Here is a 19,045-nt window from a genome sequence, read left to right on the forward strand (position 1 = left end):
GTCAAGAACGTGTTCATTTAATCATGGCAGAGACAGATGGGTGTTGCTCAAGGAGACTGGGGGCATTGGTGGGTCTCAGCCTATCAGGAGGCAGACTGAGCCACACACCACCAAAAAAAAAAACATTGGCCCTGCCCACGTTGTGGTGTCCCACAATTGGTGTCTTGTGATTAATTTTGCAAGTATGCAAAAGCTGTGCTACTGTATAGGCCCAGTCAGAGCCCAGACTGGACTCCGATTGAACATCTCAAGAGCACTGGGCCTCCCCACCAGCCTGATGCATCGTGAGAGGTGATTAAAAGAGAAATGGGCAAAAGTGTCCAAAAACAGCTGAGCCAAGGTGCACCCTATTCAAAAAGACATGAAGCTGTTATTGAGGTCAAAGGTGATTCATAAAGCTTTTGAAAACTGGATTTAAAAAAAAGAAGTCTACACCCCCCAAACCAAGGATGAACTTTTTGGCCATGAATCTAAAGGGTATGTTTGACATGCACACAATTTCACCAAAAGAGGACCATACTTACAATAAAAAAGTAAATAGTTCAACATTAGGCCCCCATGTAGTTGGCTATAGTGTAAAGGAAAAAAGTGTTGGAGGAGTAGCCTGAGCCCCTCGAGGCTCAACATAGTGGTGCTGTTATGTAATGTCTTCTGTTCTCAAGTGTGACCTGAAGTGTGATGAAAGTTCCCCACGTGGTTGAGATAACAACGGTGCACATTATGATGTAATTTTATTTGTAGCAAATGCAGCGTGCCAGGTTTTAGACTAAATTTACCTCCAACGCAGTCTAGTAACGGACTAGTCAAAGGTAACTTGAGAAAGCTGGAGGGAGGACCATATGTAGAATTGTTGACGCCATCATGCCAGTTATACACAGCACAACAACTGCTCACACGAACATAAAGTGCACCCACAAAGTATCAGACATCTATTATTAACGTGTAAAACTTGACACATAGCTCAGTGTGGGATGAAGAAGTACAAATAAAAATAGCATGGAAGGCAAATAGTATCATTGAAGAAATAAAAAAAAACGTAAAAAATTAACATTAGGATTGAAAAAAAACCACAACACAAGAGAAGTTACAAATATCTGTACATTTATACAAATGAATGCGTTCAAAGCTGTACATTATGAAATGCAATTTACAGTATAAAAAAATCAAATGGAAGCAATACAAAGTCTACATCCTGACAAAGAAACAAGAGCCAGTTTTACACATGCAGTAAATAAGTACTCAAAATACTCTTAAAATAATTAACATGCAAATACATGTACATCTATTGGGGGGAAAAAAAAAATGCTTGTTGCCAAAAATCGGCTACCCTCATACAATGAATGATTGTGTCGACCATTACAGGTCTGCAGAAAGTAAGGCTGCAGAATATTGCATCAAAACATTGCACACACTTGTACCTGCATCGTTTTCTCACGCACATTTAGTAGGAAAGTGCGCAAAAAGATGTGAAGCACTACGTTATCGTCATCATTATTTTCCACAAACCTCCTTATTTTTTTGTCAGTGCCTCACTTTTGATACAAATCCCACAAATTTATCGCCAAAAAGCAGGCTCCCTACTCGTACGCTGAGAAATCCCCAAGTGGTGAGTTTCTTCAAGGGATTGTAAATGGCAGTTTTCAGTTCAAAGCACATATCATGCATGTAAACAATACTTTTTGTCCAAGTCTTCATTCCAAGTCATATATGTTTTCCTGTCAGGAAAAAGAGGGGTCGGTCCTCTTTGGCGTTTGCTGTCTGGAATTCGTCGCTGAGCCGGAACCTCCATTCCTCTTCCAGCTCTAGCCGGCCGACCGTTTGCCTCAAGGAGCTACGATCTGCACCGATCACACAAAGAGTCGCGCCTGCGGGGAGGCACGGACGGACGGACGAGCCATGACTCCCAAGATGATTTCCTTTACTAGGTACATTTGATTGTCATCATGTTGGTGTACCTTTGAGGAAGGTGAACTTCTTGAGGAAGCTGGGGGTCACGAATGCGTCGGCGAAACAGAGGAGAAGGCCGCTGAACAGCAGGCCTGTGGTGCAGATGTTGACCGAGTGTGGTCTTGAACTTACGAAACACACCGTCACCTGTGGCAATGTATAGCAAAGTGAAACCCAGTGTGTACATTCAAACCAATTCCAACCTAAAAAGTGTCTTACCTCGGGGCCCAGGTTAATGTAATAGTCCACAGACAGGACCGGGTGTTCATAGTTCTTGGTGCTGAGAGGAAAGAGCTTGTGGCTGGTGTGTTGGAGATATTTTTCCAGGAGGAGCTGAGCCGGGGTGGCCAGGAAAAGGTGCTTGCTGTCGGGGGCACAGACGTACTGAGAGGGCCCCACTGAAGTGGGAACGTCCGTCATCTGGGCACATTTTCCCTCTCGTCAGTTACCCCAAAAAGATATTCAACGGTCGGACGGATGTTTAGATGTGCGCCCTTACCTTCGTCTTGATGATGAAGGTCCTGTAACCTCCGATGGCGATCTGCTTTTTCATAACGCTGAAGTTGTTAAAGCGGCAGACGAGCAGTCCAGCGCTGTGCAGCCGCAGGGTGAAGTCGACGTCGTGACAAGTGAAACGGTTCTGGTCGTATTGGACGTTCTGACTCCGGTCCACGTTGAGAAGCAGGAAGTCATGGAGGTGACCTCTGGAGAAAGGCTCTCTCTGGTTGGGGCCTAGATACAAGAGAACAGACTTGCCTTTTAGTCCCGGGAGACTATTTTGGCATTTCCAAAGAATGAAAATAGGTTTTGAACCAACCGGCTAGTACACGACTGCTCCACTTTCTGATCCCGCAAAGGCCGTAGTGGGCCAGGTCAGGACAACCTTCCATGTGCTGCAACACCTGCTTAAGTGACGCGGCATGTTCCACTGGACTACTGGCGGCAGCAGCAGAGGGGGGAAAAAATTGTTAAGTATCATGGTAAGCCATCATGATGCATATCTGCAGAACCAATTTGGAGTTCTGCAGATATTATATTGCCTGTGAAAGCTGGCAACTTTCAGCATTTAACAGCTTCTCCTTTAGAGAAGCCAAATATCATTATTAGTGTTTATAGAAAATAGTTCTTCAGAATGTTACTGGTGAACCTATCTGCAAATATTTGAGCACAACTCACGTTGTTAAATCTGTTCCTGTTTCCACATGGTCGTTTGTTCCCTTAACATTAGTGGAACGTGGGCTCCCTCTAGTGGTGTACATACAATTTCCTCACTTTTCATGAACAGTGCTGCGTTATAAGTACAGTTTAGTTGTATTTATATTTTGCAATACGCACATTTAATCTTTGTTTAGAAAATAAGTATAATTAGTACTGAACGAAATTTAATTTAGCATATTTTTATTTTGCTAGGTTTACAATGTTAAAACGGTGCATATTGTTATCATGGCGTAAAATATTACATAAATAATAATTTTAGGAGTAAATCCACTTTCTCTCTTTTTTGATGAAAATGCAGACCTACTGAATTTTGAAAAAATATTAGGCCGTCTTGTTTTCTTCAATTTCTTAATCATTTGAATGTCTGGTGCCATCAAATATGTATTGCGTGACTACAAAACAGCAGAAAAAACATGGAATCCGTGTTTTGGCAGTACAATGCCAAAGCTATTTGAAGTGATTTTATCAGGAAAACCACTGAATTTGTCTGGATACCAGCCCTGTAATTAAACTCAGATGAGCTATTTTTGTTCCCATTATTACTTTTCTTCAAACAAATGCAGCTTTAGCACTAAAAGTAAATAAGAAAATGAAAAAACAAGAATGATCTAATCCTTTTTGCATTTTTTTTAGGTGGTACTTGATGGAAAAAGAGAAACACCATTGTAGGTCAAGTACAAAGTGTGTGAGCATGTACTTGCGTGCGTCGAAGTCGACCACGTTCCACATTACGCACGAGTCGTCCGCCAGGATAATGAAGGGCCAGACGTCACTGATGGAGCCGCTGCCCTCCTGACGACGACTGCGCTCCAGCTCCAGATTGTGGTATGAAAGCTCTTTAATCAGGAAGTGAGCAGCTCCTGGAAGAAAATCCGGAGCACTTTTTAAAAAGATGCACTGTGAACAAATTTGCGGGTGTGTGACGGTAACACGGGCACCTATCCCAGCGCCATTGAAGACAGGAGGCAGCACCAGCAGGATGTGGTTGGGCCAGTACTTTTTGTAGACGGCCATTTCGTACTCTTTGACCACCAGGATGTGGAGATGTGAGGCTCCGTCCATTGCATGGTAAAGGTTGAAGAGACCGTGTTCATGGCGTCCCGTGGTCGGAGTGAAGATTGGACTCTTGATGCAGTCCGGGCTCTGTTAAAAGAGCATCATCATTGTATGAATGTTTAATCACAGCGGCACAGTTTTCAAGGCCTGTTGCCACAGACTCACCCGGTCTGCGGCGAGAGGCAGCCGCATCCCCTCCAGTTGGCCTCCCGGTTGGTTGAAACTAAAGTAGTGCTCTTTGGACTTGGGGATGATGAAGTAGAGCTGGATTTCTTCTCCAAGCAGCAAATGGGTGAAGGTAAAGGCATGCAGCGTAGACTCATACATCTAGATTCAAGAAAATCAAAAGTCTTGGAAAAAAATATTTGATGATAGTTGTATGCTTGGGTGATGCTGACCTGGTATCTGGGGTTGAAGCCCAAGTAGAGGTGACACTGTTCACAATGGTGATAAGTGTTAAAGGCCGCATACTTGGACAGTTTGATCCTGGTTGTGCGCCTCCGGAGGCACACTTCCTCTTGGTGCGCTGGGTTGGCTTGCAAAGGCAACAAAAAATACACAATACTTTAGTGACAACATCATGAAATGAAGTTGTTGAATATAAATTTGCTCCCTTGTGGACCATTTTCGATATTTGTCGGACCGTGCCTACCATCAGAGGCTGGTCTATATCCAGGGCAGTACACTAAGCTGATGTCGTCATATTTGGGGTCGTGGACGATGTAGTCAAAGGGTAAAGTCTTCATAACGTCTGGGTCCGGCCACAAGGCATTGGGCGGGCTGTATTGAACCCTGTCTAATTGGACATCTAAAATACACGCACAAACAACACTTGAACACAACTGTGTAAATGATTTCTTTATTGCCATCTGGGCATGTACTCACTTAAATTGATTTCCTCTTCATTATAGATATCCACCTCCATCAGCCTGATCAGCATCCGAGACAGAATACCCAGGAAGTGCAGGTACGCGCCGGTCTTACCCACCTGTCCAATGACATTACGCCAAAAGAATGTCAAGAATTTTGACATTGAGTAAGAAAAGGATCGGAAGTACCTGCGGGGGTCCGCTGAGAAGTAGCCTGCGAGGGTGAAAGTTGTCGCTGCGTCCTTCGGTGCGATTGTTGCTGTCCATGTGGTAAGGGCGGGGGACCGTCCACTGGCGGTAGTAAAGCGACTGTTCTGTGCACGTCATCATCTTACTCAGCAAAGGTCTGCACACAAAAGCATTTGTGAGTGTGGAAGAAAAGGAAGGTGGTGTTGTTGTTGGGAGTCTCACCTGAAGCTGCTGGCCCACGCTACCGACATATGCGGCAGGAAGGAGGTGCATCGCGGGAGGCCGCTGCCATCGTTGGCCGTGATGATGTCGTAAAGCGAGCGGGGGAGGAGCACGGAGGGCGGCCGACTTACTCCCCGTGCCCAGGAGCAGCTCAGATGAGGCGAAGAGGCTCGGGGCGACGAAGAGCTAGAAGAAGTGGATTTGGAAGGGTGACGACGAGGCCGGGCAGGGGCTAGCTGTTGGGGCGGTGCGTGGGGGATTTGGTGCTGCGGGAGCGTTTGGAAGTAAAGTTGGGGGTTCGCTGAAGCTAGTAACTGGCTCTGGCTCAGAATCTGCGGCTGGAAAATGGGTTGGGCCAGGGAATACGTTTGGGCTATCAACTGACTTGGGTGAAGAATTGAAGGTTGATGGAATACAAATGGCTGAGAAGACGACTGGGGAGGAAGTTGAATGTGAGCTGGCGAGGGAGACGGCGTGGTTTCCACTGTGCTCTTTGGAGCTTTTGGGGACGTTGATGTGCTGCTCTGGGTTGGAGACGGGTCTGCTGCTGCTGCTGCTGCTGCTGCTGCAACATCCGGGCTGGACTGGAGCGGCTGGTTGGAGGACACAGGAGAGCTTTCTAGAAGGAAAGCAAAGAGGAACACATGAATACAAATGAAGTCATTGAATAAATCATCACTGACTACCATTTTCCTGGCTCTCCTCTTCCTCATTGTCGGTGCTACTGAGTTTTTCCGCATCGCTCTCCAGCAAGTCACTTCCCGGGCCCGGGTTATGCGGGGATCGGGACTCCGCCTTCAGCAGGTATGCCGCAAGTCCCAACTCTTGCTCCAGTGTGGTACGTTGAAGATAGGAGCAGCTTATCACTCGAAGGTCACAGTACTTTAGTGACCTGAGGGACGAGGATGAAATCAATATTAAAATTGCTAAATGCTAAACTGCTTTGGTCTTAGCGTGCCAACCTGGGAAGTGATTCGCCTTGAGGTTCAGCTCCCGTCAGGATCAGAATGCAAGGAAGGGCTTCAAGCTCCAAGTAGGTACGAGGCACCCAATCAGCTTCTTGGATTTTTAGCCATAGCTACATAAGGCATAAAAGTCAAGTCATATTTCTTGACTTGAACTATTTACTCACTACTTTTGCATACCTTAATTTGATCAATAAAGCTGTGTCCAACATTCAGCGGCTGGCTTGGATTCCCTAGTATGATCTCAAATCTCTCTTCAAGACCCAGCTGTCTCCTCACCCGGGATAGCCGCCGATGCGCCCACGCCGCCAGAGCCAGCGAGGGGATGCGCAGCAGGATCATGTGACCGTGGTGGGCGGGGCATTGCTGGGCGGCACTGAGCAGTGCCTGCACGATGCCCAGGGTCTCCACAGATGTGTGCTTGTGTAGATTGTGTGAGCCGCCGATTCTTCCAGAAACGGCCATCAGTGCCGTGCAGTAGTGGTGGATCAGAACTGTCGTACGGATCACGGCGCTGTGCAGCTTTGGAAACCTAAAAGAAACGTTTTTTATATATTAAGCAGTTTTACCTATAGCTTTTTTTTTTTTTTTTTTTGGCTGACAGTGTGTACCTTTCTTCCAGGGCAGATGCCATGCTCTCAAAAGAAGAATCGCATCGCATCAGTGGCAGGCTGCTTCCCGAGCGTGTCGACTCTAAAAGCTCTGACACACCAAAGTAGCGAGTTCTCTCGTGATACAAATCCACATCCTACATACGCACAACAAATAGTTACGATGTGCTTCCGTTGTACGGATGTTTTTATTAGCACATGTAGAATGAAACCTCACATTACTGAATGAAGGCGGCCAGTGGATCTCATTATAGGGGCTGATGCGTGTGAATTGCGTCTGCAGAGCAAACGGGAAGGAAGTAACGTGCAGAATCAGAATGTTTGGAGCATCTCTGACCCGTCTGGAATTCAGCAGTTGGTCCACCAGACCCAAACCCGAGTCCGCGCTACAGTAAGAAGCACTGTGAAACAATAGGTACAGGAAACAAATGTCAAAAAGTAAAAACTCTTGTTGAATTCAACTCTGCTTGTCTGCTTGTTTTTGACCTGCTGACGTCCCAGTGGGCGTGGTCATGGACCAGGATGTAAAGCGTGTACGAGTTGGTGTGTGCTTCTTGTATCAGGCTGTCAACTCGCACTTGAGCGCTTTGATCCATTTTCACCACATAGCGCTCAGCCTCCCGCTGAGACACACAATCTTGCTCCAGACTTCCGAGTTCTTGGAGAACACCTGAAATCCGAGGTTCAAGTCAACGTGGACGGGGAAAGTAGTCAAAGAAATGGAAATGTGTGGAGACATGTGACTCACCAGAGCTCCACAGGTGGAGCACAGTCTGTTGAAAGGTGACCTCGGAGGGCGGGACCAGGATGAGAAAGTTGACTCTGTCGAAGGACACAAGGTCCAAGTTCTGTGTGCTGGAGTCTGCTATGGCGCAAACATGAGACAGCAGCTTTCTGGCTACTGCCAACTGGATGGGTCGGATGTCCCGCCACTCCACTGAGAACTCTACATGCGTGCACACACAGGTTCATGGAATAAAAAAAATTGCAAAAAAATAAAATAAATAGTATTTGTGTCATCTGTCTTACCTGAACAAGTTTCCTTAGAAGGCAGAATTTTATCTTTCGGGCTGTTTGAGTCTTTTTGACTGTGTGTGTTTTTCATGCTTTTTTCCTCCGATGATTCCTGACCGCTGGATAAGGGAGAAGGCTCGTTGCTGTCCAAGGTTGCGCTGTCCAGGAGGAAATCCATATCACCGTCTGTACCGAAACAGGAAGTTAGATACTGGGTATGCCTCATCTAATCACGTCAACGTGTCCGTAGACAAGACGTCATATCATCATACAAATTGTAACAGGACAGAACATGCACAAAGTAAACACAACAGAGACTCGTGCGTTCCAAGGGCGATAATCAAGCACACCTTGTCCGAGGGAACTGCAGAACTGGATTAGCTCCTGGGCTTCACCAGAGGAAAGCTGCTGGTTGATTTCTCTTAAACCCTCATTGGGAGAAAACATATTTTCGGCCAAAGCCCGACACTGGTGTTTACCTATACCGAAAGCACACAAATGCATAATGCCTTTTTAAATAAAAAAAACAAAAACATTTGTTTTTATTTTTAAAGATTCAAATTCCCACCTGTGACAACCACACAGGACTGCGTTTCATGTCCAGAAGCGGTCACAATGACGACGATGTAATTTGTGTTCTCAAAGCGTCCCTCCATTAACTTGCTAAACATCTGCTGAAGGCCCTGAGCCAAAGATCCAACTTGTTCTCCCAACACCACCACCCCTTCTCCGCAGGACGACGCCGCCAGCTGAGCGAGCCAAGGAAGCTGGCTGGGCGTCAGAGGCTGCTGCGGTGCTAAGCCAAGATGCTGAGGGAGCCCTGGAAGGGCAGGAGGGGCCTGAAGAGCCAAGGAAAGAAAATGAATGTGACTGTTACGCACCTTAAATCGTACAAATGTATTTTTAGAACATAATTTACTGTGAACAACAGAAACAGTAATAGCATCTTGATTGGCACAGGTTATAATAGATACATCACTGTTCCTACTAAATATATACGGAACCTCAATTCCATAGTGCCGCCCTTGGGTGGCTGCTGTCTGAGGTTGTTGATTATGTCTGATTTCACTGAGGTGGGATTCCCTCCATGATCTCATGAATATCTGCTCCAAGTCCTCAATCAGGGGCACTTGCTCGGGGCCTTGCAAATGTTGGGGGTAGAAGAGGAAACAAGTAAAATCAAACAATTAGAATAATTCTCTGGAAAACTGTGTTTTAAAAATACAACAAGCTTGCAGGATGAAAACTATTGAAGAAGTTTATAAATTTGTAGTTTGATATTCATAAATCTTCTTATAAACACAAATGTATGCCAATCGGCCGTCTAGTGGCCATTGAGTGTAATAACAAAAATAAAGTGAGGGGGGGGGGGGGGGGGAATCACGTTTCAGCTGGATGCTGCTGTGCTTTCAGGTGTTAACAGTATGTGACACTGACCGAGCTGAACAAGGTAGTAGACAGTGAGGAGGATCTGCATCTCAGTAGACAGTGGTTGAATAGGCGAGGGTCCGTAGTGCTGATAGACTCTAGGGAGGGTCTGAGAGCTCAAGTAGCAACTCTGCAGAAGAGAGCTGACGAGTACTTCACTAAAATTGCCAGTCAGCTGTGGAAGAGGGCCATGACCTGTATCCAGGAGAGGTATGCAGATAAACATTTTACAAAATTAATTGAAGTATCATTGCACTAATGATGAAAATCTGAACTGATAAATCTCTGGGGTTGATACCTGCAAAGAGTCAAAATGTTCTGCTTTGAATCCAGCTGGCAGTGAATTAGTTCATATGAATGTGTCTGACCTTTAAAGATGACAGGTTGTAATCCGCAAGTGTGCAACAGCTGATCAGGCACAGCTACAGACAGCCCAGAGGGAGAAAGCGTGCTTAAGGACCTCTGTGAGGAGGAGCTCAGCGTGGCAGAGGCATCTAAATGTGTAAGAAAACACAACTAAAGAAATTAGACCTCATATGAAATCAAATGAGCATTTGTTTTTTTTCTTTATGATTTTTTTTTTTTTTTTTTACCTAATCTGGCTCCATTTGCAGTTACCGTTGATGATGTCAAAACTGAAGAAGATGTTGGCATCTTTCCTGTGTTTTCTAGCAAAGCACTTGAAGTTTCAGGAGACCAACCCTTATGCCTCTTTTTGGGGGGTCCGGCATTTGTCTGCAACCCTGGAGCAAGAAACAATGGATAATGGTTTATTTAACAGAAAAGTTACTGAGCATCTTTCTGACTGCTCTCAAATGTTTCAGTTTTCTTCAATACAATTTATATCGTTTTTCAATGAGCCTATTTGGATGCAGTTGAATTTTATGTTTGTACTAAACCCCCTGTTGAAATGCAGCGATGGAGACTGGAGTCGCACTTGTTAGAGAAGTCATGAAAAAAACACAACACTGACAGGAAGGAAGCTTTTTTTATTCAGCGAGAAAATAGCAAGGAAAAGAAGTATTTTACAACCCCGGTTTATAGAGGCCACCGAGCGAGGGAGAGAGAAGAAAGTGAGGGGGGAAATTTTAGTGCCTTAAGTGTTGGCAAATGAAATCAGGCAGACAAAAGACGATCCTCAAAACAATGCAGCTGACAGCCTCCCCTACAGCACTGGCGTTATAATACAGGGGGCTGCGCTCCCTTTCAGAGGTGTGAACAAACCCAGGGGGTTAATGATAGCAGACACAATGGCTGCCCTAACATGAATTTAATATTATTAGTTTGACCACAAATATGGATTGAGGCATGTGACAAAAAGCCAACGTTACGTAAACATCTTAAATTGTAATTTTGGACATTTCTTACTGTGCATTTACGGTACCTGTAGCTGATGGTCTCCCTGGTCCCGAATGATTTATCACCGGCTGAGTGCTTGAAGAAGCGGCGTGGGTGCCATTTGTCAGCGACTGCGGGGTATCGGAAGTTTGAGCGACGCCGTTTGCGTGAGATGCAGCTGCATATGGACAGGAAGATGACTGAGTAACTTCTTATTGTTACTTCATCTGGAAGTGCAAGTGCCCATTTTGTTGTTATACCTGCATAGCTGCCAGGTGCGTGTGAGGAATGCAACAACGCCGCACTCGATGACTGCTCATCTGACGCCGCATGAGTCTCAGAGAGACTCGAGCTCATCTGTCTTATTCGGCCACCTGAAACGCAGCAGAGAATATTTACTAACATCACATTTATTTTAGTAGGTGGACTCACTTCATTGTGGTGCCTGACAATATTCAATAATTAAGTATCTTCGTCATCTTCAAAAGGGATTTTATAGTTGCTGGGGGTGCGGACTGCTGATTTGGGTAGTGTCCTTTTCACGAGTGTGATGTCATTACCTTCAGGCTATAATTTCCGTCTGACCTGTTCTTACCCTTTTACTGCTAGTCCACCTGGACCAGCGTAAATGTTATTGCAGTGTGTACACGAATTGGTAAAATTAACCTTTGGAGAAAACGACCACCAGGCAGTCCAAGAGTTTGGTCACAATTGCTCTGCTTTTAAAAAAATAATCTGAGGAGCCACTACTCTTGAAAAAAATAATAATGAATACTCGATTAAAAAAATAAATAAATAAAGCAATTAAAAAATAAATAAAAACTATATAAATAAATAAATATAACTGATGCAAAATCTACTACAAACTAGAGAAATACATTAACACCAACTGAATATAAAAAAATAGTAAAATACTAATTCTAATGAAACCCCCCAAAGTATTATAAAGTTGATACGAACCAATCTTACCGTGTCCCTTCCAGCAGATGGGGGCTCCTTTAACCAGCACGCCTTGGTTGTCACGGTACAGATGAAACTTTAAGTGCTTCTGTTTCTTAGGCTGGGTGCTGAGTTTCAGGTTAATGTGGTTGGCAAAGTCTGTGAAATAGCGAAAGCCCTTTTCTCCACAGCCCATGCAATACCCCGAAAAGCCTGCGAGCAAACACGTGGGCGTGATGAGAATCGATAGCTTCCCAGCTGCATTTAATGGAGCGCGCTCAAGATTTTCCTTCTGTCTTACCCAGCAGAGCGTTGTGACCCCGTTCATCTGGCAGGAAACGATGGTCCACGGCGCCCACCAGCAGGTTCTCGGGAAGGGAGGGGGACTTCAGCCCGATCAGCATGAATCCCGGCAACAACTCCAAGGAGTCTGATGCCAGTGATGAAAGACGCAGATCCCTGCCTGCCTGACAGAAGCCTGCAGGGAGGGAGACTTGCTATTTTTGACCAAGAACTGGCTCGTAAAGAGTAAACTTGTCTTGCACAAACCATCTGTGGTGCAGCATCCATCAGGAGGGGGCTTCATCTGATAGGGTATCGGAGGACTGTTGGATTCAGAGCCGTCTTCTTCGTCCTCCTCGTCGTTCTCCGTGCGACCTGCGGATAGATATAGAAGACAGTTACTGTCAAAGCGGCACCTCTGAGGTCACGCTCTTTCTCTCACACGTGCGAGCACACACATACACACATTTTGGGTCATTTCCAAGTACTACCAAAGCTTTGATACAAAAAAAGGCTTATGGCCCTCATGCTATTTCCTTTTTTCAGCCTTTTGGCATTTTCCGGGGCAGCATTCACACAATTTATGGGAGATTGTGAAAGTGGCACGTGGGTGTCACCATTGTGTGTCGACGGCTGCTCCGCCTCCAGGTAGAGTTGGGAGAAAACTGGCCGCGGCACGACGATGTTGGACCTGAGTGATGCTTCGATGGAGTTGTGAAGGACCTCCTCAAAGCGCGTGGTCCGCAGCTGGCCCGCATAGGAGTTCCCCATTGGTGATCTGAGAAAACAGGTTAGAATCCCTCTAATTTGATTCATTGCTTTACTTCCATCTGAAGGGAAGGTCAATGATCAACCAGTACAGGCCTTAAGCACACTTTCCCAAACGTTATTAGTCGAGAAAACGGCCGGGTTGCGGCAAGAAGAGCATACGGGTGAGTCACTCTGGTTCGCGTTAAAGTCTATAATTTTAGGTATAATAATTCATTTGTGGGATGAAAGTATACAAAGACTTCTGAACATCATTATTTAAATGGATTCTAAATTGTATTTGTCAATAAAGCTAGCAACCACAACGACATCTTAACACTTGGTATGCAGTTGAGTATACACCCCTTTGGCCACTAGATGTGGAAATAATACAAAACAGTCAATAGAACCAACAAATATAATTATAACAAATATCGATCAAAATAACTTTTGCCAAGAAATACATGTGGTCCCCCTTCATGACAAAACATTCAAACAGACTAAGGAGCAGAAATAAAAAATAACTGCAGCAATTATTTGATCACATAATTAAGTGTTGCAGCGAGACCCCCCCCATAATTAATGTAATTTAATCTGAACAATAATGGAGAAGATAATCTTTGAAAAAAATCAAAGTCAGAGTTGCAAAGGCAAAGAACAGGCGGAAACTTCCAGAGGCACATCACCGCATACACATTAACAGCACTTACTAATGGAGGCATGTGTCCAGACGGCATGCCATAAAATCAGCTGCACTGACAGAGTAAGGACACCCTGACCTAGACGCTACTCCCTTTTTGTTTTTCTCCGCTCTCTCTCTCTCGCTCTCTCTCGCTCCCCGCAGCTCTCTCTGGTTCACCGCAGCCTCAGTGAAGAAAACACTCAGTCAAAATGTGATGTGTTCAACTGACATTTCAACTCAACAACACGTAGGCTGTAAATAACTGAATTCATTTCAATGTCATGGTTTAATACTTTAGTCTTACACACTAAATTCCAACAACAAAAATTGTTGCTTTGTTTCCCCTCCCGCACTCATTGTGCAACTCTGTTATAATGTGACAGGTCAGCAGATCTATTGGTAACCAAAGTGGGTCAACCTGGAGGCAATTAACTCGGGCGGATGCTAATGCCAACCTAATTCCCCTTCTGCTCATATGTTGGCGGCCCCCATTTCACATACGAAGCCAAGCGAGCACAACCACGCACGCGTACATGTGCACGAACACACTAACAAAGACAAACATGACTATCTGACCTAAGCAACCTGTAGGTCAGCTACAAAAATAAAGAAAGCACATATGGGCTTTTTGTGACGTAGCGCTTACGAGATGGATGGCAGGACCGCAGCTACCCAAAAAGCTTGATGATTCTGAGAACCTTTTCAGCTGAAGCTATTTAAGATGGAAAGAACAAAACTTAGTAACAAGACAAACAGTCCGTCTCCACAGTGACGAACATTTCTGCGTTGTTTCACAGCAGGAACAAAACATTCACTCAGTGAACACACTATCAGGAACAACGGCAACATCTAATCAGATCCAAGCGCCGTACAAAACGTCTCCATTAGGGACCATCGTGTCGCAGATGAACATTCCACATCTGTCACAAAAGTGTAAAGAAGTCTGGCAATTACGTTGAGTTTGATAATATGATAGCATGTCGGGTGTCATCATTGGTAAATTCTATCAATTGCGGTAAAAGTTAACTGGATGTGGTTCATAGTTTGCTGTACAAACGAATGTAAAAACTTGATATTCTGGCCTTAGGATTTATTTGGGGGATATACACATTTCGACAACAACCTTCTGCTTCCGCACTTTCATGATGTAAAAAAACAATGCGAACCGCCATTGCCTCGCACTGCTTTGTAGAGAGACGAGGGGAGGAAGGCCGGTCATAACATGGAAGGAGAGGAAGCAGAGGAAGTAATCACACCTTCTGGCAAACAGCAGACTGACGTTTACAACCACGGGGAGACACAGGATGAAAGCAGGGAAGCGTCCTCCCGACCAAAAACCGGGACCAACAGTCAATCAACATAACAATCCAAATGACAAAGTGTCACTTTGCATTAGTACCCCACTAAAATATTAGAGGAAAGCATTTAAATATCACAGGGTGTCCAGAAAGTTGCTTTTTAAAAATGTAGAAAGGGTTAGCCTATTAGCATAATGGACTAAGTCATTTTTGAAGGATTTTGGAAAACAAGGAAGCAGTAATTCAACAAACAAGAAGAGTCCAGTTGCATGGATTCATCAATGTCCCGAATGATTGATGATTAATATAGATTTTTTTTAGCATGTTTGTATTTGTTATTATTTAGACTGAATTCAAAATGACCACAGTGATCATGCTATTAAGCGAATGATATGTCAATCAGATTTGTTCCATATGCTCAGTGGTTAGGAATGCTTTTAATGCTTTTTGTGGATTGCTGATCTCCGCAACTTTTCACTTATATATTCCTTCACCAAAACAAGTAAAATGTCTATTAAAGGTTTGTGCTAAAAAAAGACATACGTATACTGGTTGTGGTTAAATCTTTCACATAACCTTTGTTGATCTTTCCTCTTTGCATCCCCCCTCCTTCCCGTCTCCCTGACGTGGAAGTGGGAGATCCTTTCATCCCTAAATCCCCTCCCGCCCCCCACCTCCCTATCTCTTCTTCTCTTTCTGTCTCTCTTTCACCCTGGGGAGAGAGACACTATTGTAGTGTTTTATGACCCCTTGGTCCCTGCCTTCCCATCACCACACTCAGGCACCCAAATACAAAACCTGTAGTTAGGACCCCCTTTAAACTCGGGAGCCCCCTTTCTTTCAGGATGTCACTGACACGGGCTGCTTAGCATTTCAACACTTAGCTCTTTTTTAAAGTAACAATTTACCGGCATTCATTCCTCAATCAATATTGACACCATGACCGGTACACAACTGACCCACACAAATATTCTAGTCATCATATCCGAATGTTTATGGAGGGAACCTTAGAGAAAATAAAAGCTTCACTGAGGTCTCATCACCACTGAGGTCAGTGGAGATAACAATGTTTAGGCAAGACTTTGATGCAACGCACGCACACACAGACGCTCTCTCGAAGGTTCGAGCTCGGTGGACACAAAGGGCTTGTCTTGGATAGAGGTGAAAGGTCAACACAGGAGAGGTCAGATAAGAACCCCAGGCTCTTTTACTATTAGCCCGGGCTGCATACCAGCCACACACACACACACCATCCCTGCTATTCTTTCCCTCTTTTCAGTCTGACAAGCTGGATTGCAGCGTCCATCCTCCACCCCTTGGAGAGCAGATCATGTTACACACACAAATCCAGAGACACACACACACACACACACAACGCACCCACACACACACACACGCACACACATACACGGTTGTGTATGCATTAAAAACACTGTGTGTGTGTGTGCGCGCGTGTGTGTGGCTTTGTGTGCGAGTGTGTGCGCTACAGTATGTACAGAGGGTGTCATCTGGTGAGTGTTGCAAGAAGAGCGGCAGGCACTTTGCACTCCGATCCACAGCCCAAACACATGCAAAGCGATGTCACAAATTGCCCCAACAATATATGCCTGGTGCTGACCTATGACCCCGACGAAATGCTCTCATTCACAGTTTGCTCAACCGACGTAAGATCGATGGCAGAGGACGGCCAACCGCCTCACTGACGGGTCAACACCCCTCCACCAAACACATACACAGCAGGGCGCATAATTATACGTCCACGCGTAAACGCATTATGACGTCATCAGTAATGAGATGAATTGATGCTATTGAACAATGCACAGCAAAATTGGCACTTGCTTCTTCATCCTTGCCATTAACTTCTTAAACGTTTGACCTGCAATTTCATTCGTCACACTTTAAACTGCACGTCTGTGTCGCGCTATTGTGATAAAATGGAGTCAGTCAATTAATCGATGGATTCATTGATATTTTTCAGCACAGAACAGGAGACCTCAAATTTTGACGTAAAAACATATTTTAACAAACTGGCATAGAAATACTGTAAAGATAGTTCTAAGATAGAAATCATAACCAGGCTCAAGAAAATTCAGCATTCCTTAGTTTTATGCTTTGTATTTCACTCGTGCTTTTTTGTATTTGAGGATAGACTTGTGGCAATGCTGCCAATTTCATTTTTGGTAAAAACTCTGGTTGGTGCCTATTGTGCTATGATAAAGTTCTCGCAGTTGTTGTCTGAGCGTTATTGACGACACAAATGGAGCTTCACGTCATGCCATCCTTCCTTATCACCAGTCCATCGGTTTGAAAGCGACGCTCGGAATAGCTGGCTAGCAAGGCTAACTGCTATGCTCATCCACAGCTATCTTAATTTTACACTCTCAGGCGAACATGCTGTCTTGGTTAGAGACGGCAATGGGGGGGGGGGGGAGTCAGATGTTATTTGTAAATTGTCCGAATGAAAGACGAGATGGCCAAATCGCGTCTTTGGTCGACTTCAAACTCGGAATGTTAATTTGGATCTGGTAAGTTGACTCGATTGAACCCCTACAACAAACCATCTTTTTTTAAATCCCGGCTTGGGATTGGGTTTTGGGGCACTGGCCAAGAATCAAACCCATGCAATCTGCATGAAATTCAATTCAACAATCATGTACCACAACGCTATTACATTTGGGAATATGTTCCATGTATATTTTGCTATAGTGTCTTACCAAAGGTACTAGAGTGACTAACTGGCGGAGACAAATTTCTTGCATTTTTTCACATATTTGGCCATTAAAAATGATTCTGATTGTGGTCGGCCTGCAGCTTTTGCTATCATACTGCACACGTCCTTGAGATGATTATTCTTTGCTTTCTTCCTGCAGTAACTCTGAGCAAGCGTGTGTTGTCTAGCGTCAAGACAATCTGGATTTTGAGCATGCACGACACGCAGTACCTTCCCTGTCATCATGACTCACAACAAGCACTGTTTATTTACGAGTCAGCACATGAATTGAAAAACACTTCAAAATGCTGTACGTGCGTGTACGTGCCTGCGCTCGTGCGTCGTTTTGAAGTGTTTTTCAAGCAAAACCCTGCTGGTTTCATAGCTAGCACAAACATAACACGTTCATTAAACAATAAATGCTTGTTGGAGGATTATATGAACATGCCACAACACAAGTGGGCAAATGTTTGACATTAAGAAACACTTAGTTTTTTGCAAAAAACTGACAGATGGGTCTGACAATTTGAAGAGGAGGTTTAAAAAATAGAAGGCTAAATGTACAACACAGCAAAATATTTATTGGACAATTATATATATATATATATATATATATTTTATTACATCATGACCTTAACCCTCTTTTTTATTTGTTTCTTTGGTACACTTGTCAGTGTGACCTATTAGATGTTTAATGATAAAAAAGGACAAATAATTGCAAATAATTAAATAATTTTAAAAAAGCCTTTACATTTGACAAGACTGACTCCCTTTTAGTCCTAATAATAATAATAATAATAATAATAATAATAATAATAATAATAATAATAATAATAATAATAATAATAATAAAAAGTTGGCTTAAGAGAAGAGGCCATCATACTCTCCTCCAGTCCATTAAGAAAAACTCTACATGCCCCCCCCCTCTAAAAAATAAAATAAATAAATCAAAACTTTGCTGTGGGTCAATTTGACCCACAGAATAACCCCTTATTGTTAACTAATTAAATACATTTCGGTGAAAAAGCTAAAATAATTCAACAAATGTGGATTATTAAAATACTCTTCATAAAAAAAGATGTGGAAAAATTCGATTAAAAAAAGTTAAATTCCATATAATTGAGCAGCCTGTGTCCAATGGGACGTGCGTTGCCCAGGCCAGTGCTACACTGACGTTATAAGAATATACTTCCAAATGATTTGTGCTCCAATAATTAAAACAAATTTCAACGAACAGACAATCATTGGTTGTGGGATGCATTCTTTGAGTTGGCATCACATCAAATATAATTTAAAAAAAGTTATTAGAACGTGTTGATTTTGCAAAAAAGGACAAACCTATATGCATATGTATAAAGACTTGCCAAAACAATTATTCCATGTGACCGTATAACGTGTAAAATACACGCAAAATCACTATTATATGCGATATTATTGTTAAAGTTGAAATTTAATGCTCTTAAAGAAATACAAATTATTGATAATTTTCTGCATGAGCGACACGCAGCATCATCCTCCGCTGAGTGAAGA

General features: G+C 43.8%; 1 protein-coding gene across 3 annotated transcripts in view; it reads right to left on the reverse strand.

The window, feature by feature from the left end:
* Window positions 1–916: 916 nt before the first annotated feature.
* Window positions 917–19,045, reverse strand: part of greb1 (growth regulating estrogen receptor binding 1) — a 51,971-nt gene continuing 33,842 nt past the window's right edge. The window contains exons 9-41 of one of the 3 annotated variants that reach the window (XM_068650496.1): window positions 12,696–12,856; window positions 12,346–12,453; window positions 12,098–12,274; window positions 11,818–12,009; window positions 11,118–11,231; window positions 10,904–11,035; window positions 10,113–10,262; window positions 9,888–10,013; window positions 9,529–9,714; window positions 9,096–9,232; window positions 8,660–8,930; window positions 8,442–8,570; window positions 8,107–8,277; window positions 7,826–8,023; window positions 7,564–7,747; window positions 7,295–7,478; window positions 7,078–7,214; window positions 6,647–6,998; window positions 6,464–6,579; window positions 6,188–6,393; window positions 5,502–6,120; window positions 5,280–5,436; window positions 5,107–5,209; window positions 4,874–5,029; window positions 4,620–4,756; window positions 4,387–4,548; window positions 4,104–4,308; window positions 3,863–4,025; window positions 2,765–2,883; window positions 2,447–2,679; window positions 2,167–2,367; window positions 1,956–2,094; window positions 917–1,865 (exon numbers count right to left, since the gene is read on the reverse strand). In XM_068650496.1, coding sequence (XP_068506597.1) covers window positions 1,702–1,865; window positions 1,956–2,094; window positions 2,167–2,367; window positions 2,447–2,679; window positions 2,765–2,883; window positions 3,863–4,025; window positions 4,104–4,308; window positions 4,387–4,548; window positions 4,620–4,756; window positions 4,874–5,029; window positions 5,107–5,209; window positions 5,280–5,436; window positions 5,502–6,120; window positions 6,188–6,393; window positions 6,464–6,579; window positions 6,647–6,998; window positions 7,078–7,214; window positions 7,295–7,478; window positions 7,564–7,747; window positions 7,826–8,023; window positions 8,107–8,277; window positions 8,442–8,570; window positions 8,660–8,930; window positions 9,096–9,232; window positions 9,529–9,714; window positions 9,888–10,013; window positions 10,113–10,262; window positions 10,904–11,035; window positions 11,118–11,231; window positions 11,818–12,009; window positions 12,098–12,274; window positions 12,346–12,453; window positions 12,696–12,849 — 5,982 coding nt within the window. In that variant the 5' untranslated portion in view covers window positions 12,850–12,856 and the 3' untranslated portion in view covers window positions 917–1,701. Of the gene's footprint in view, window positions 1,866–1,955; window positions 2,095–2,166; window positions 2,368–2,446; window positions 2,680–2,764; window positions 2,884–3,862; window positions 4,026–4,103; window positions 4,309–4,386; window positions 4,549–4,619; window positions 4,757–4,873; window positions 5,030–5,106; window positions 5,210–5,279; window positions 5,437–5,501; window positions 6,121–6,187; window positions 6,394–6,463; window positions 6,580–6,646; window positions 6,999–7,077; window positions 7,215–7,294; window positions 7,479–7,563; window positions 7,748–7,825; window positions 8,024–8,106; window positions 8,278–8,441; window positions 8,571–8,659; window positions 8,931–9,095; window positions 9,233–9,528; window positions 9,715–9,887; window positions 10,014–10,112; window positions 10,263–10,903; window positions 11,036–11,117; window positions 11,232–11,817; window positions 12,010–12,097; window positions 12,275–12,345; window positions 12,454–12,695; window positions 15,388–19,045 lie in introns of those variants that run through there. The other 2 variants (XM_049718268.2, XM_049718267.2) reach the window with 2 other exon arrangements.

The sequence above is a fragment of the Syngnathus scovelli genome, chromosome 4 (assembly GCF_024217435.2).
Source record: "Syngnathus scovelli strain Florida chromosome 4, RoL_Ssco_1.2, whole genome shotgun sequence".
NCBI lineage: Eukaryota > Metazoa > Chordata > Actinopteri > Syngnathiformes > Syngnathidae > Syngnathus > Syngnathus scovelli.